Here is a 10,782-nt window from a genome sequence, read left to right as displayed (position 1 = left end):
AAAAGAAAGGACCCTCCAGCTACATTGAAAAGTTTTACGGCCACCAAGACCCTTCGACTAGATACTACCTAACCTCTCATGGTCTTGACCGGAACCAGAAACCACATATCGCGGTGATTGGTGCAGGGCGGGAGATCCACTCTTGGCACTCGGTCTTGGCACTTACGATGGATGACGTTGAGTCTGGGCGTCTGGGCGCCTAGACTCAGTCGGGTCCATCCAGTTCCGCCCACGTTTACCCTCGGTTGTGACTCCGGCTTTTCTTTTGGGAGCGTCCTTCGTGTGCGCGTGAAACCGGGGATTCTTATGTGACAACGGGCGCCATTATCCGAGATCTCCCAATGATCCCCAGTGACTCGCCAATTTCGGAGAAGGGGGAGTTGTACCGTAACCGCGTAACGTACATTTTATTACCCCGACCTGGCAGCCTGACAGCAACGGATCTCCTGGAGCCACTGTGAGGAAAGTTACTCGGCTGCTCCGGGTCGATGCGCAGCATCGATACTTAGCATAGAATGTAGCAATTCGCAGCTATGTTCCTATAGATTGGGCAAGTTAGTGTCTAGGCAAATCTGAAGTGACAAGGGGAAACCCTAACATGGGATATCTCTCTGATCAGGAAGTTATACTTCCCAACCCTTCGCTCCTCGAGGTAGTCTCTTAAAGCATTCGTCCCGATCAGTCGCTGTATTCCAGGGGTTCCTTCCTGCTCGCATTGCGATGTAAACAATAGCCGCAGCCCATATATCTGTTTTCCTTGGATCGAATGGCTCTTCGAGATACTGCTCCGAAGAGATGTAAGGTGCTGAACCACGACATCTGGTGCTCATATGCACTCGGTCCTTCCGAGAAATGCGAAAGCACTCTGCATTTCCAAAGTCGGAGATCTTGAGACAGCCGCGATCGGTGAGCAGAAGATTTTCGAGCTTTAAATCACGGTGAGCGATATGCTCCTCATGAAGATAGAGAACACCACACACCAGCTGCTTGAAGAAGCAATCAGACTCCTTTGGCAGAAGTTGACGTGAGGCAATAGTCAAGGAGAATAGATCTCCGCCGGAGGACTAATCCATGCAGGCGCATAGATTCCCGTAGCCCACAGGTAGGAGATCGAATGTTTTGATAATATTCGGGTGATGCAGAGAGTATGCAATTGAGAACTCTGCTATCACTCGTCTGCGATGATCGTACTGCATTGGCTTCTGCCCCTGCAAAAAGATTTTCAGAGCATAGCAGCAGTTATGCTGTGGCTTGTAGGTCTTATGTGACATCAGCACCACATCCTGAGATCCAAGTCCTACAATTTCCTCAATCTGCCCATATTCCTGTGTAACCATTGCCAATTCGTCGCTCTCGACTGGCGAGCCGCCCGGGCGACTTTCCGCCCACTCCTTCCATTCTCGTAGCCGTCTGGCGCCGTTGGAACATTCACGCCCACCGGCGCATCGCAACCATCTTAGCATGCGGCCGTTTGCCCAGCTACGCCTTTTCGGCTGCACGCAAATTAAGTGATGGCAATGCTCCCCATTCTTATGCCCACAAACCCTCGTAGATCTGGACATTGAGGTCCTCCGGATCTCAGTGCATGGTAGGTCACAGCTTCCCACAAATGCAGAAAAACCTTTACCTGGTCAGCCATTCTTACAGAAAGTCCAGCTCCGCGAGGATCGCCGATACGATATTGCACTGGTAACCGACGGTGTCACAACTGGCATAGATGATAACACCATCCTAAACGAGATCGCGGATCACTGGCATGCCGCTTGAATAATCAGATCATAAGAATCAAGAGCCCTGTAGATTACAGAAGGGTCCTGAAGTTAATCGTGTTTTTGCTAGATGGGAGTCTAGAAAGATACTATAAATCACAGCAGAACGCAAGCATATGGGCAATAGACCACAGTCTATGAGGTATGGGAATCTAACCGCAGGCTAACAGCCTTCACGTACTTGATTAGCATGGAATGCGATAGACCGCCTGGAGTATAGTGTAACAACGTGTAATCTGATATATAACGAGCTGCTAGTACTTAACGAGTGATACTTCCCGCTCTCTGGCGTGGAACGCCAGCACGTTGCTCCGCGTACCTGCGCTCCAAACCTTCATGGCCGGTCACCGTCTGACATAGGAACTTGGGAGGGCCGCCCAAGCTACCAAGGAAGCACTACTATCCGCTGTGAGGTCGTCAAGAACATCCAACTCCTGCTCACTGAGCCACTTAGGAAGAGTCCATACACGAAGGGGAATAAGGAGGATAATCAAGACCGGAAACCCTATCCGCGAATCAGTATCGGGGCAACAAATTGACAGGGATGAAAGTATGGAAGGGAGCAGGTAGTCTTTTGGGAGAAAACTAACCGATTGCAGCAATAGTCTGGGATATGGCCACAGTTGCAGCAACCCCGGTACCTTGCAATGCAGTAAACAATAGGACCTTCCGCTTCCGGGCACTGAGGAGAGGCTCGTCCTGCTGAACGAAATGGTTCTCCTGCATCAAAAAGACGGCCTTTTGCACCATCCCATTCGATTGTATGGAGCCCCAGCCAATGTTGAAGAAAACGCCAGCGAAGACGGCTGTAGGCATTGTATGCAGAACAATGAGCAAGGGTCCTGTCATGGTACCAATGATACCCAGTCCCATGACGAAGTGGGAGATACGCTGCTCAACGACCGCCTTGGCTTCGACAACGGGACGACGAATCTCAGCACCTTCCCCTCCTTCAATAGCAATCGCTCGGAGTGTCGTCTCGTAGACTGTCAGGGAGTCCGTGGACTGGAGCCTGCACTGCTTTCAGCTTGTGCCTATTGAAAGGGGAGTAAAGATTAAGCTAGCACCTGCGGAACAAGACCATTGGGCATAGGAATTCCTATTATACCTGCAATAAAGGTAGTGCAGCCAATAGGAAGAAGTCCCAATGAAAGCCAAATGGTTTCCTCAGCGGGAATTGCCGCGCCTGTGCAGTCAAGCTACTGATATTCTATGAAGCCATATGATTAGCTACTCCAAAAGTTCGTTACCCTGCCTCTCAAAGTGAGAAGAGTATAACAACGTTCGAATCACTAACGTGGTCGTAATAGAATAAGAGCATCGTCAAAAACCCGAAGGGCAAGGCGGCAAATATGCATATGCCATCTGCGATGTGGCCTATGATGCCAGCACATCTGACCTATGCTGACCTCCATTCAGCGAAACATAGGATGGAACAAAAGGAAACTATGATTAGGGTCTCAATGACTGGTAAGGTTAACTCGCAGAAGATGTGGTGTATTAGAAGAGCGAAACATACTTCCAGATAGTCGTATGGGACGAAGCCACCTGCCATATTGCTTTCAAGTAAGAAACGAACGAACTTCTTATGGAGGTGTTGGCTGGTTGTGCGAGGTAGAAGGTTTGAAGTTGGAACATGCAGCAACCGCTGGCTGCTGGATGGCCGTACCAGGTACTGGGTCGGGACAATGCTTTTGCGAATCGCAATGAATTTAGTGCAGGACATGAGTGAAGACGTACACCACCTTAGGGTGGGAGTACAGGCTTGGAGCCTTTACTGCCGCATAGATCCTTGCTTGCCCCTAATATGCCAAGAGAGGGAGGGAGCGTATCTCGGTTACGATTAGAACCCGTGGACTGGCTTGGCGTCCTATATTTCAATTCGGCACCGAGGGGATAGAGCTGGCCTGCCGCTTGAATATGGATGGTTAGGAGTGAGGCCTGTATATTTAAAGTTAAGTTGAGGTCGCTTGGTAGGCATGCGGTCGATATCCAGAAATTGGAGACCAGTTCATTTAGCACGGCAACCTCCTCGCGCCGCGCGGAGCGCGCCTCGTTACGTGCCACATGACGATCGGGGCTAGTTGTCCTAACCTCCTAGGGTCTCTATGATCACGTGATTAGCGACCCCACCACGAACAGTGACGACCTGCTGTGTTCAAGTAGAATCTGTTCCTTATGAGTGGGAAATTATTAAGGAGCCAAGGGATTCCCGAATTCAAACCGCAATGACAACTATTTCTTTAGTCAACTTCAACACTGTCTGCGCGACCCTCGGAGGGTTCATATCCCTATTCGGACTTTTGTCTTTCTTATGCAAGGAGAAATTTTACTTGTCTAAAGCATGTTCGTGTTACCCGCGATTATATTTCGCCACGTGCTAACTGCACCCCAGTGATTTCCCTCCTTGCTGGAGTTGTCTTCTCTCCCAATGTAGCCAACTTTATTCGGCCCACAGAGTATGCATTGGGATCGAGTCAGAACGTTAAAATCATTACCTTGTACTTTACACGGCTAGTCTTGGGAGTACAATTGTTCTTGGCCGGCGTCCAACTGCCCAAACGTTATTTACAGGTCGAATGGAAGAGCTTGGCACTGTTGCTGGGTCGTGGAATGACAGTCATGTGGAATTGTAGCAGCCTCGTGATCTGGGCCATGACTCCCAATCTGTAATATCTTCACGCCCTAGTCGTGGCCGCCTGTATCACTCGCACTGACACAGTACTGTCGAACTCTATCTTTAAGGGGAAGTTTGCTGAGCGACATGTCCCACGCGATTTGCAAAGTATGATCATTGCGGAACCTGGCGCTAATGATGGGCTGGGATATCCATTCCTATTTCTTGCAATCTATCTCTTAAAATATACAGGCATGGGAGGGGCAGGAACAAGTGGTGGAGTAGGGAAGGCTGTCGGAATGTGGTTTTATGAGACATGGTGCTACGATATTCTTCTGAGCATACTTTTCGGTGTGGTTGTAGGCTGGCTGTCTCGGACGCTGTTACATTGGGCAGAAGAAAATGGTTACGTGGATCGTGAGAGTTTCTTCGTGTTTGCTATATCTCTGGGTGTATGTGACAAGCCCCTTCCCTCTCTCTTTGTTCCCCGATCTTGCATGCTCCACACTTCTATGTGGAAGGCAAATATCATTTGCTGGCATCAATGATACTCAAAATCGCTAATATGAAACACCAGCTGTTCACTCTAGGAACCTGTGGTCTGATTGGGACTGATGACCTTCTTGCGTGTTTCGTGGCTGGGAATGTGTTTACTCAGGAGTATGTAGTCCCTCCCTCACGTGGATACTCCGGTTAGCTCACAAAGATCGGCAATTTACCAGTGACTGGTTTCGCCTAGAAACAATGGACGACTCGCTTCAGCCGACTATTGATATGCCCCTCAACCTTTCAATATTCTTGTGGTTTGGCGCTGTATGCCCCTGGTCTTCCTTCACCGATGACAGCGTTATTCCACTCTACCGCCTGTTGTTTCTCAGCATCCTCATTCTGCTCGTACGGCGAATGCCTGCTATTCTCGCAATGCATAGAAGTATCCATCAAATTGAAAATCTGAATCAAGCAGCGTTCGTGGGCTTTTTCGGTCCTACTGGTGTCGGCGCTATCTTTTATCTTTCCGTCTGCCAAGAGTCCCTGAGTAAATTCACGGTGGACGGTGAGGTCCGCGCTGATGCTCAACGTCTTTCAGAAGCAGTTGACGTAATTGTTTGGTTTTTAGTCGTTTGCAGTATAGTATGTGCCCTGGACAGCATTTCGTTACAATATTTAAACTAATAATTAGGTTGTACATGGACTTTCGATACCCCTGGGAAAGGCGGGGTGCCATCTTCCGAGAACCATATCAAATGCTTTCAGCAACAGCTCGACTCAAGAACCGGCGGTCACTCCGGCTGACTTGCTCCAGCAACCTCGTAGCACTGCAACCCCACTGTCGCACTCGGAACAGTTTAACGCTTGAGCAGTATGGATGCATAGCGGCGGGAGAGTGGGGTCACATGACAGCGGGGGAGAAACAAGAAGCCTGCAGATGGTTGCAACAGAAGCAGAGGCTCTAGTTCCTTACTCATTCCGTTAGGTTTTCGCGGCTTAAACGCCAAGTCTGGAATTAACAGGAGCGTCAGTGTAGATTGATTACTGATATATCGATCCTAAGCATATAAGCAATCAAGAAAAAGCATAAGTGTAGAGGACAACGGACTTTTTGCGTTCTCGGTGACCTAACAACATGCATTATATGGGACAGTATACGTAGCGATCGCGCTGCAGCAAGTCCTGATACGTCTTTTTTGGCAGGCGAATGTACATCTATTGCGCCACTGAGAAGTAGCAACCCTCTGTACCCGGTAGACCACAAGACGAGAAGATTATGGATGCCCCTTGCCAACTGTCAGGGTTGATGCCTGTTGCAGAATGTGCATGCTGAGCAACAACTTCGCCTTCAGGAGATCGATCCGGGCATTCTTGATAAGTACCCTGTTTTGTAGAGCCTTTGAACGCATGGTAACATCAGATGTTATTATTATGACATTCACAAAGAAGCTTCGGCAAGGACTAAGCTGCCCAATAACATGTACACCCATTTATCAGATGAAGGTGCTGTGATTAGGTTGTGCCTAATGGCAGGAGTCAGCTCTTCGGTTTGGTTTCATACACTACATGTTCAAATGTCTCGGGATACCGGCCTCCCGCCCCCAAATTTGACCCCATTCAAAGCTCGATATCTCTACAATTTCTTTCTATATACAAAGAACTTTCATGCTGACATTTTCTAGCCTTATTACTTTGTATAATAGCCTTTAGCTTCATAATAAGCCTTGATATGTCTTAGCATTGAGGGAATAAGATTATAGAATACTATTTATAGCATACTGTTCCATATTCATAGAAAGCCTTATTAGACGATTCTTTATCCTCTTCTTTGTATCTGCCCAACGAGAGCCTTAGATACGACCTGTAAAGGATCCTTTTAAATGTACCCAAGTGTGCTTAATCAGGTTGAGACCCAGTGAAGAAAGTGGCTAATCTATAACAACCCCGTATGATCTAAACCAGTTTTTGACCTGTTCTGCTTAATGGTTTAGTATATTGTCTTACTATCATAATATTCTAGGCTTGTATAGAGGCTAAAGAGTCTCTTCAAGTGCCCAGATATAAGAAGATCGTGCATGATTCTTCCAAGGTGTATCTGGATCATGTTCAATCTTGACCAATTCTACATGGCTACTAATCTGAAGACCAGTCTAAACTATTTGATAGTAGGCCTTGCCATAGCGTTATATATATATCAACTAATATTACCTCAGTAGCCTTTTCTAACCGGTCAGAAGATGTAAAGATATACAAATATGTTTCATTAATCTGCTGATCACTGAAAATCAGATGGAATACTTTAGTTTCTGCAACCCGTATAGATACAGGCGTAGAGATTATTGAGATAACAATTAGACATGTCCTTTGCTTTTATGAAGTACGGAAATAGAAGGCTAAGAGGAGGACACCCTTAAATAGAAAGGATATTGAGGAACGACTTAAATTCGGTAGAAAATAGATCCAGAACTGAAATTTAAAACAATATTATCTTCTCCGACAAATACTCCGTTGAATAGGATACCTTAAAAGACACGTAGAATAATCAAGCTTGTAAGGTCTTGACTTTGTTAAATCTTAAAATGTCTTCTTCTATATGATGAATTGTCGAACGTGATATACTAAAGATTGTTTTATCCCAGGTTCATAAAGAATAGTAGAGATACTTCAGGTAAAAGTTCATGAGAATAATTTGTATTATTTTAAGTGCCAAAACATCTCATAGTGGTAGTGTGGTGGGTGGTTGAAGAAGTTGAATAAGTAGGCTCTATTTCGGGTGTTGCGAGCCAGCCATGAAGCCAGCGGGTTTGGCTTTCCGGCAAGGCCCGATTAATGCGGCGGAGATGCCCTTCTATTTAGAATTATTTCATCCTCGCTCCCATCCGTCCCTAATGGCGTTGCAGATGTACCCTTCCTCCTGCGGCGAAAGGTGTCGGAAGGGGGTGTTTGTCTTCCAACCCCCGCTGCCTCCTAGCCAAGCGGTCCGCTGTATCATTTCCGTGGTCAGTGCAGTGTCCCTGGACCCGTTGTAGTCGCGGTGGGACCCCTCGTGCCTTCAGTTCCCAGCCGACTGGTGGATAGCCTGGATGATATGCTGGCTTGATTCACCCCAGAAATCTGTAATTACCTGCAGCGCAGATGCTGTCACTAAGGCTGGTCGCCAGCTCTTGATCCGTGCTGCAGTCCCTTGATTCTTCAGCGCTACCTGAAACACCAGTCCGATCACCTAAAATGTTGCTATTAGCTCGGCTGCATAGACCGAACAGTGCACCATCAAACCAAAGCTGAATTTGGCAAGACCTTCTCATCTACTGGTTGCAGTCAAGAGCCACTGCTGCAGCCACTAGTTGCTTCTCTTTCTCCGGGGCGTCTAGGAAGACTGTTATGCTGGCTGTGGCCTCTCTTGGTAAAGCAAAGGCTTGTACCTGCTCCCGCCCCGCCTTGATTTTGGTGTCCGTGAAGTATTGCGTCCCCCACTGTGCTAGTAGTCTTGGGCTAATATGGGTTATTACTTTCCAGCGCCTGTACCCGATTGAGATACATTGTCCGCAGGGTTTCTGTTATGGTGTAAACTTGAGTACGAATGTGTTCTCCAGTTCGTTCAAATACCATAATGTTGGCACGCCCTTGGCAGCCACCATTGTAGCTTGTGGGTTCGAAAGATGTGGACCATTTCCTAGGCATGTTATGCGAAGCAGTGGTGCACCACGCGGTGGCTCCCTGTTGGGTGATGGCGACTGAAGTCCCCTGCCAAGATAAGTTTCGTCGTGCGGTTATGTCCCACTGGGTATCTCTCTGGACTTCCCGCAATCGTATATATACCGCTAGCTTTTAATGCCTTGTATATTTGATTGCTGCCATATCCGGACTAGGCATAGTAGAATTGATGGTATGAATTTGTTAATATCTTCCTGTTTAACCTCATATGGCTGCGATATCGAGTTGCTTACTGCTTGGTCTGTCAATCTATGTAGACTAGAAGAGCTGCTATGTGCTATAGTAAACGAAAGTATAGTATACTCTCCTTAGTAGCTGGTCAGTATGCGCAATGAAAATTGTTTACTCGACACAGGCGAATGTGGGCCATTTGTCGGCATTAAGATAGTAAGGCTATGCGCTAAGTTATAGATGTTGAACACCTGATTACTATTTCCTTCTAGCAGCGCTCCGCAACAGGAAGCGTGGTGTAAGACCGAACGGGATTCAGCATTGGTTACAATCCTACTTAAATACCAAATATCGAATGAGCAAGATGCATCAAGGTATAGATGTGCGTAAAGTCTGGAGCTGAATTTCAATCAGAAAACCTAACAGGTGGTATTATGCTATCTAAGTTTTCCGTGCACTCGACGCGCGACATGAATGGTATTTGGTGGGGGAGACGGCTCGACGATACTAACTGAGAACATGTGTGAATTCCGGTTTTTAATCCTCTTTTTGGAGTTTTCTGCGTGTGCGATATTGTATGTTCAGAAGTGGGAGTAAGGGAAGAACTTATAGACTCAAGTTTGGTAGCTGCGTTTCAAATGCGGGACATTCATATAGCGGGACAAGAAAATTGGGGGATTTGCCCATAGTAACTGATAAAACGATGTCATTGTTTATCGGTGTACGGGACATCTGGCGGCTAGTTCTGCGAAGCGAAGGATTAAACTGTAATTACATGAATTGATCACTCGTTGGGAAGAGAAGCTGCTGAGAGAGAGCGTACCATGCTGAGTAAGTGTACGAATAGTCCTATCACGATGGCACTGATCGGAATGCCACTTCATTCTGATTTGTGCATCCAATAAGTGTCTCAGAAAGTAAAAGTATACTTGAACGGAAAAAGGACATTCCCATAGCGCAAAGCTGATCCACCAGTGTACTTTTCTCTCGTCCCCAGATGGAGTTTACCCGGCTTGCTTTCTGCTAGGGCCGCATAATATTCAAGATTAAGGAAGTCGCAGATCCAGCGGCACCAATTGTAAGTTAGGTGCGATTGCCAATTCGATACTGAGGATTCCCGTTGGATTTATCGAGGGAGCTTTCAATGATACCAGATACTACTGTCATTAACGCTGAGGAGACAACCAACGGCCACAGCACGCTTGTGAGAATTAGTGATTTAAGAGATATTCTAAGCAGATGAGGCGAATACCTGGATAGCAAAGTTCCATATTGTCAATGCTGGTTTTTTTGCGAAACAGGATTCTAGAGTCAGCTATGAGCGAGCACTGGGTCAGCCTATCGAAGCAATCTCCGTGAAAAGCGTTTAGCAAATATGGAGAAGGAGTAAACTGACATGGTACCGACATCGCATAGCGTAATTGCGATAGGCTGGGCGTTTGGGCGAGCTATCCCGGGGGCAACGATGGGGGATCTGGAAGCGGCAGGTGGCAAGCAATAGCATGAGAATTGTTGCACAAAATTGGTGATGGGGGACTGGTCTTTATGTGAGCGAGCGGAGCGCTAGAAACCAGAAGATCAGAGAGTACCGTCAGAACCGGGGGGGTTGCGTACAGAATGGGAATGCGGGTCTAAGTCTCATTGGAAGACAACATTACGCGATTACTAGCACAGCACCTGGGAAGGTACCAGCCTTGAACGCTTGCCGGTACCACGGAAACAGTGTTCATGCTCTTAGAGATTACTCGTAAAAACCCACAAGGGAGCGAATCATCACTAGACCGGGCAGCATCCTAGTCGTTCATGACGATGGAGTTGAGCTTGGGAGCAGCTTATCTTAAGAGCGATCAGTTGGAGGAATCCAATATCACTCATGGACCACTCCGAAGAGAGCTCTTTGCCGCTCATGTCGGGATGGAAGTGGATCGTTCTTGATATACACCCTTAACTGCGTTTGTGCAGTCCACGGAATCCAGCGCCACGCAAGTCTGTTGTCCTTGCCACCAGCCTGCGTCCTTTCCG

The 10,782-nt window shown here is 47.3% G+C and overlaps 3 protein-coding genes across 3 annotated transcripts; 1 reads left to right on the top strand and 2 right to left on the bottom strand.

Annotated features, from left to right (window-relative positions):
* Positions 1 to 467: 467 nt before the first annotated feature.
* Positions 468 to 1,463, bottom strand: BDQ94DRAFT_164209 (protein kinase-like protein; the record flags this gene model as incomplete). Its single annotated transcript, XM_026769947.1, has 3 exons — positions 468 to 539; positions 630 to 1,064; positions 1,101 to 1,463. 3 exons carry the CDS (start codon positions 1,461 to 1,463, stop codon positions 468 to 470), a joined length of 870 nt encoding a protein of 289 aa, XP_026619799.1.
* A 650-nt stretch (positions 1,464 to 2,113) lies between these two features.
* Positions 2,114 to 2,853, bottom strand: BDQ94DRAFT_176156 (uncharacterized protein; the record flags this gene model as incomplete). Its single annotated transcript, XM_026772627.1, has 3 exons — positions 2,114 to 2,274; positions 2,360 to 2,781; positions 2,837 to 2,853. The coding sequence occupies 3 exons, from the start codon at positions 2,851 to 2,853 to the stop codon at positions 2,114 to 2,116; spliced, it is 600 nt and encodes a 199-aa protein (XP_026619798.1).
* Positions 2,854 to 3,997: 1,144 nt separating this feature from the next.
* BDQ94DRAFT_164208 (Na/H antiporter) lies at positions 3,998 to 5,743 on the top strand (the record flags this gene model as incomplete). Its single annotated transcript, XM_026769946.1, has 6 exons — positions 3,998 to 4,115; positions 4,165 to 4,401; positions 4,459 to 4,838; positions 4,964 to 5,046; positions 5,109 to 5,517; positions 5,567 to 5,743. 6 exons carry the CDS (start codon positions 3,998 to 4,000, stop codon positions 5,741 to 5,743), a joined length of 1,404 nt encoding a protein of 467 aa, XP_026619797.1.
* Between the last annotated feature and the right edge of the window lie 5,039 nt (positions 5,744 to 10,782).

The sequence above is a fragment of the Aspergillus welwitschiae genome, assembly GCF_003344945.1.
Source record: "Aspergillus welwitschiae strain CBS 139.54b unplaced genomic scaffold BDQ94scaffold_87, whole genome shotgun sequence".
NCBI lineage: Eukaryota > Fungi > Ascomycota > Eurotiomycetes > Eurotiales > Aspergillaceae > Aspergillus > Aspergillus welwitschiae.
Note: the sequence above shows the minus strand (reverse complement) of the source record. Positions and strands in the feature narration are given on the sequence as shown.